Consider the following 6470-nt stretch of genomic DNA (forward strand, 5'->3'; position numbering starts at 1 on the left):
ACATGCAGGTGTTTATCCGTGTGTAGGCTTGCGTGCATGCACACATGCATGTGTGTCCCTGGCATCTGAGCCCCGGGTCTCCACTCCATGCCACCCTATACCCATCTCCTTGATCTCTGCTCCCATCCGTGGCTGTGCTCTCCCACTGTTTGCACGTGGGTGTCTGTGCCGTCACATGTCTGCACACGCATATTATGTGTGTCCCTGCTGGGGCTCTGGTGGGCGGGCCAGTGATCTTCAAGGTCATGCGTGGTTTCTGTGGGTGCCTGCTCCTTGCACCCCAGTGTTGAGGAGGGTTTGCATTGGGCTGCCTGTTCCCTGCTCACCCGCCTCCCTCTCTTCCTGCTTCTAAGCCCCAAAACTCTGGATTCCGGGGCCCTTCACAGGTGAGCATGTGGCAGCAGTACCTGCAGACCCCGGCTGGCCCGTCTGTCCTCCCGCCCCACGCTCATCTCTGCCAGGCTGCCCCGTCTCCATCCCTCTTCTCCCTCCCACTGTCCCTGTCTGCCCACCCGCGACCCCTGGGTCCCATCACCAGCCCTTGTGGCCTCCGCAGCTGGGGCCCTTGTCCTCCTGCCCCCCGCCCCCCGCCCCCCGCCCCGCGCCCTGCTGCCACCTCTGGGAGGCCCTGACCCACCCTCTGCCCTCCAGTGAGAAGGCGCTGCAGAGCAACCACTTTGAACTGAGCCTGCGCACGGAGGCCACGCAGGGGCTGGTTCTCTGGAGCGGCAAGGCCACGGAGCGGGCAGACTACGTGGCGCTGGCCATTGTGGACGGGCGCCTACAGCTGAGCTACAACCTGGGTTCGCAGCCCGTGGTGCTACGCTCCACCGTGCCCGTCAACACCAGCCGCTGGCTGCGGGTCGTGGCACACAGGTCAGTGGGGGACTCAGCATGCCAAAGATAGTGGGAAGTGCTGCCCAGACTCGCCCAGCTGAGCTGTGCCCAGTCACTCGTGGTCCGGGGTCAGGGAGAACACGCTTCGCTCCCTGAACTGAGGTCACTGCCAGCAGAAGGAAGGGACGAGCGATGCGGGGAAGCAGTGATGGGTTTCCTGGTCTGAAAGGCATCCCTGCCCTGCCACATGCTGCTGGGGCCGTTCTGGTGTGAGCCTGGCGTCGCCTCCAGCAAAGCCTGAGCTGCAGGAATGTCCCTGGCAATGGCTCCTGGTGCTCTCCTTGGGGTCAAGGCCACCCCCTCATTGCCCCCAAGGGTGACACCTGGGTGGTCCCCCGGGCTGAGGCACCTGTGAGGCATAGGAAGGATGCCGGACTTCGGGTCTAGGGGAGGCAGAGGGAGCTCTGGCCCCTGATAGTCCCCCCTCCTGTTCTCCAGGGAGCAGAGGGAAGGTTCCCTGCAGGTGGGCAATGAGGCCCCGGTGACCGGCTCCTCCCCACTGGGTGCCACACAGCTGGACACCGATGGAGCCCTGTGGCTTGGTGAGAGTGTGGGGGAGACTGTGGAGGGTGCCCGAGGGTCTCCTGTTACCCGAGGGACAGACTCCACCCCCAGGGCCAGCCTTGAGTCAGGACAGCATGTAAGCTGGCAGGCTGGGCCCCTTCTTCTCCAGTACCGTGGGGTCAGGAGGCGAGGGCCTGTGTGTAGCCCCCCGTGGACCACCTGCTCGTGGGGTACCGGTGGGTCCCTGTGCCCATTGGCATCACCGAGTCGCAGCTGGTGACTCCCGCTGTCTCTGCTGCAGGGGGCCTGCCGGAGCTGCCTGCGGGCCCAGCGCTGCCCAAGGCCTATGGCACGGGCTTCGTGGGCTGCCTGCGGGACGTGGTGGTGGGCCAGCGCCCGCTGCACCTGCTGGAGGACGCCGTCACCAAGCCGGAGCTGCGGCCCTGCCCCGCCCCGTGAGCTGGCACAAGAGCCCCTACTCCCCGCTGTAATTATTTTCTATTTTTGTAAACTTGTGGCTTTTTGATATGATTTTCTTGCCTGTGTGTTGGCTGGAGGGACTGCTGGCCCGGCTTCCCTTCCGTCCAGGCAGCTGTGCTGCAGACAGACCTGGTGCCGAGGGACATGCGGGCAAGGTGGCAGCATGGAGGGCTGGGCGTGCATGGCAGTCTCAGGACGCACCCCCTGCTTCTGGGCACCGAGCCCCCGCCTTGCACTGTGCCTCCCCCATGGCATCCCCGCTTGCCGGGAAGCAGCTGAGGCTCCCGAGTCACCCTCACTCTGTCTGGCTGTGAGGTCTGATGGGGCCCTTCCTCTGGGTGCCCCCATGGGGCTTTCCAAGCTCCCACTTGAGCTGCTTCTCCCTGTGTGCTCTGGGCCGCGGCTGGCCTTCTTCTGGGCTGGCTGGACCCCAGGGCCTGGCCCTGCCTGGGCCTCCGGGGCCAATACTGTGACTTAGAAACAATGTTACCACTGGCCAGCTCCAAAGTCCTGCCCCTGCAGCCTGCGCCAGCCCCAGGAAGCAGAGGCCAGACCAGGGCCGACCTGGGTGCCATGACCCTCAGCTCACCCCGCCCAGCCACCCAGGCACCCTGGATGTGGCCGTGTCCCTCTGCCATACCCCAGGCCCTGTGAGGAGTCACTGAGCAGAGCCCCTGTAGGGTGGGGTTGGCCTCTGCTGCCTGCCTGGGCATCTGGGCCTGGTCACCTGCCGTGTTCATGTGTTTGTTTCATTTGACCCCTGGAGTGGTGGGGCCCATCCTTCCCATGTCAGCCGAGAGCGGCTGAGGGCTGCCTCGCTGCAAATCCTTCCTTCTGCCCCAGGGATGGTCACCCTTGTCTCAGAAAGACCCGGGCCAGCCAGTGTCTGACCCACGTCAAGGAGCAGGTGCAGGGCTGGCAGGGATGGCTCTGAAACCAGAAATGCCTTAAACTGCAACGCCCCATCCTGTCTCCGCCTTCAGCCCCAGCCCCAGCCCCAGCCCAGTCCTCTGAGGAGCAGGACCAGATAAAGTGGGCAGCAGGGAGGTGGGGCGCCGTGTTACTAACTCCAGTATGTTTGTGTCGATCGCTGTGAAATAAAGTCTGAAAACTTGTGTCCATCCTCACCAGAGCCCTGGCCTGCTGGCATCTCACTCAGCTTTGTGGTGGCAGCGAGCCGAGATTGCACCACTGCACTCCAGTGTGGGCCACAAAGCCAGACGCATATCTCCAAAAAAAAAAAAAAGGAAAAGGAAAATAATACCCAAGAGCTCCACGCACAGGCGGGCCCGTGCGTCTGGACATCTGCTTTCTCAGCCTTTCATCACTTGGTTCTCTGGGGACACGCTGAGTGACCCTGTGTGCCTGGCAGGTGTCAGGGAGGAGAGGGTCCAGGATCGGCAGCACACACAGGTCTCTGGTGGTGGGTGGTGGGGGGAGCAGACTAATTTTGGGCTTCTGGAAAGGTCCAGGGAAAACAGATGCCCAAGCCCAGACCCAAACGATGAGCTGCGGGAGGGCAGGTGAGGAGGCCCGGAGTGAAGCACGTGGTGTGGGTCCGTCGGGATGGCGTGCAGGGGCCCTGGGCTGGACAGAGGGAGTTTTCAGCAGCAGTGGAGGCATGGGAGCACTGGAGGCCAGCGTGCAGGACAGGCCACGGGTCAGGGCAACGGGCCGGATGGAGATGGGCAGCGGGACTGCGTGGGTGGGGAGGCTCCAGGAGGGCCCCAAGCAGGGGGCCACTGGATCTCTGGAGGACGCCGCTGGCTGGGGCAGGGTGCTCGGCTACAGGGGCGCAGAGGGAGGGATTTGGGGGAGAATGGGTGGGCCGAGGAGGTGAGAAGAGGCTCTCAGGGAGGTGGAGACGGAGCTGTTGGCACCAGAGCTTTGGATGGATTCGCTCCGATGCGTCCGGAGGGAGGGCAGGGCTGGGGGAGCTGGGGTCCCCTGAGTGGGGTCCAGGGGGCCGAGGGGTGCCAGGCAGGGGTTGGCTGGGCTGAAGCCCGGGCAGGTGCCCCTGCTGGCTGAGCCTAGGAGGGGAGAAAAAGCCCGATGCCAGAAATGGAGGAGGGAGGACGACCTCGGAGAGGAGGAGGAGGGGGCGCAGAACCAGGAGAGGGGGTTTGGAGAGCACCCAGAGAACTCAAAGGGGACCTGGAGGGTGACGAGACCTTCCGTGGCCCGGGGTGAGGAGGAGAAAGGCCTCGCGGGCGGAGAGGCGCTGGTGGGTCCCGGGTTGGAGGCTGTGGGTCTGAGAGGTGGGAGCCCGGGGCCACCCCTGAGAAGGGGGGCGGCCCACTGCAGGCGAGGGCCGGGGTCCGGCGGGCCCCGCCCCCCAAGCCTGGAGCCCCCGCCCTGTTCCACAGAGGAGGCGGCTCCGGAAGGGCCGGAGGGGCTTGGAAGGGAGCGCGGGATGGAGCCGACTGCAGCGCCCGCGGGGCCCCCGGCTGTGAAGCGGGGACCGCCGAGCTGCTGCCTGCAGCCGACTCCCGCGGGCTGGCGCGGGCCCTTTAAGGAAGCTGGGGGCGTGGCCGGGGCGTGGCGTCGGCGGGACTGGGCGGGGCCTCCCAGAGCGCACCCGGGTGCCAGCGAGCGGCGCGGTGAGGCCGGACCGGGGGCAGGTGAGCCCGCAGGTGAGCCCGGCGCACGGCAGCCCAGAATCCAGGGGAAGCGCCGAGGGCCCGGGCGGGGGGGCGTGGCGAGATGCCACCCGGGACGTCCTCGCGCTGCCCGGGGTCCCACGCGCCCGCCCTCCACCCGCAGGCCCTGCCAGGGTACTGGGTCCCTGGCCCGACAGGCCTGGCCTCCCTCAGGCGGGTGGAAAGGGCTGCAGAGGCTGGGCCTGGTGAGGGTCAGCAGCACCGCGACCCCAGGAAGGTGCCCTGCGGGTGGCTGACAGCCTCTCCCCCTGTCCCCTGGACCCCGTGCCCTGCTCCACACTCCCTTCTGGCTACCCCGGCGATGCAGTCTGTCGGGGGGCACCCCACTTTTCCCAGTCCTGAAACTGAGGCGGCAACACCAGCGGGTCCTGGAGGCCAAGTCTCCCTCCCAACCCAGGCGTGCTGTCTGCTCACTTGCCAGGACCAGGTTCCCTTCCAGACCCCCCAGGGAGCCCAGTGTTGAGGGCAGGATCCCTGTCTGGCTGGGGGGCTCAGGGCGGATGTGCATGAGAGCTGGGATAGGCCACGGGTCCGGCCTGCTTCCTGCCTCCAGCGAGAGGGAGGTGGCACGTTTGCAGGAACCGGCACTTCCTGCCCTTTCTGCCAGACCCCTGCACCCTGCGTGAGTGCACACGCATGTGGGCTCACCTTGCCTCGAGCATTTGCCATCAGCCGGGAGCTTCGGAGATGACAGCCACATATCACCACTTCCAGATCCGGGCACAACACCTTTGGAGCTTGGGGTTTGGCGAGCCTGGAGCTCACAGGAGTTGCCCTGTGACCCTGAGTGACCCCCAGATCCGTGAAGGAACCAATAGGGGCTCACAGGGCTTCTCCTGGCCGGAGCTCAAGGTTCATAGAGACCCTTGGCCCACCCCTACCCAGCAGCCAAGGTGTGTGGGGGGAACCCGGGCAGCCTCCTGCAGGGTCTTGGGCCTCTTAGGCTCAGCAACAGTGGAACTGAGTTGGATCACTAAGAACCTGTCAGTCCAAAGCCCTGTGCTTCTAATGATTTGCATCCAGCCGGAACCCAGGAAGGAAGAGGCTGCTGTGTACTGTCCATTTCAGGGACTGGTTGGCAGGACCCCTGGGCAAAGTGCTGGGGCTCAGGGAGAGCCATGTGCGTGTCGTCAGCATGTGACTGGGGCCTGCCTGGGAAAGCCCTGGGCCGGGCTCTGCCGCAACCTGCCACCCTGCCCTGCCCTGTCCTGGGGTGACCATTTGGACTGTTTACTCCTCTGGCCCCTGGGACCCTGCCCACAACCCTATCAGGCCTGGGCAGGCCAGGCCAAATCCCAGGGTCGAGCCCACCCCGCTGCCCCAGCCCCTCCTCATGGTCTGGGGGGTCAGCAGCACCTCAGTGAACACCACTCGGACATGGGACGGCAGAGCTGAGCTGGTGAGGTCCTGACTGGTGCATGTTTTGTTGCAATGCTGGTGTCTGGGTCCTGGGCCCCTCCGAGGTGAGCCCACTGAGCCCCTCGGTCCCCTGCTCTTCAGGGGCTGGGGACAGAAACGGGGCTGTGGCTGGTCTCAGAGGCAGAGCCCCCCTGGTTGTGGTTCCTCCGCCTCCGAGTGGCCGGCCCTGGGGGCTGCAGGAGAGACCGCCACGTTCTAGGGAGAGAGGTGGGAAGGGCACCTCCAGAGCTCTGAGACCCCTCCCCCTGGCCCTGCATGCCGGCCACCAAGAGGCAGGTGTGGCCAAGCCCCGGCATGGGGGAAAACAGCCTCCATACCGTGCCCTTTGTGTGTGTGTGTGTGTGTGTGTGTTTGTGTGTGTGTGTGATGTTGGACTGCCCTGCCTGATGGGGTGTGTGTGTGGGTGTGTGTGTGATGTTGGACTGCCCTGCCTGATGGGGGGTGTGTGTGTGTGTGTGTGTGATGTTGGACTGCCCTGCCTGATGGTGTGTGTGTGTGTGTGTGTGTGTG

At 65.3% G+C, this 6470-nt stretch overlaps 1 protein-coding gene across 8 annotated transcripts in view; it reads left to right on the forward strand.

The window, feature by feature from the left end:
* The window catches only part of AGRN (agrin), a 37984-nt gene extending 34989 nt beyond the window's left edge, over positions 1–2995 (forward strand). For 4 of the 8 annotated variants that reach the window (XM_017542513.2, XM_017542515.2, XM_017542514.2 and 1 more), the window contains 4 exons: positions 354–386; positions 652–876; positions 1336–1439; positions 1703–2995. In XM_017542513.2, the coding sequence (XP_017398002.1) occupies positions 354–386; positions 652–876; positions 1336–1439; positions 1703–1860 (520 nt within the window). In that variant the 3' untranslated portion in view covers positions 1861–2995. The remainder of the gene's footprint in view (positions 1–353; positions 387–651; positions 877–1335; positions 1440–1702) is intronic. The other 4 variants (XM_017542516.2, XM_017542517.2, XM_017542519.2 and 1 more) reach the window with 1 other exon arrangement.
* Positions 2996–6470: the final 3475 nt, after the last annotated feature.

Source organism: Cebus imitator, unplaced genomic scaffold, assembly GCF_001604975.1.
Source record: "Cebus imitator isolate Cc_AM_T3 unplaced genomic scaffold, Cebus_imitator-1.0 Scaffold145, whole genome shotgun sequence".
Classification (NCBI taxonomy): domain Eukaryota; kingdom Metazoa; phylum Chordata; class Mammalia; order Primates; family Cebidae; genus Cebus; species Cebus imitator.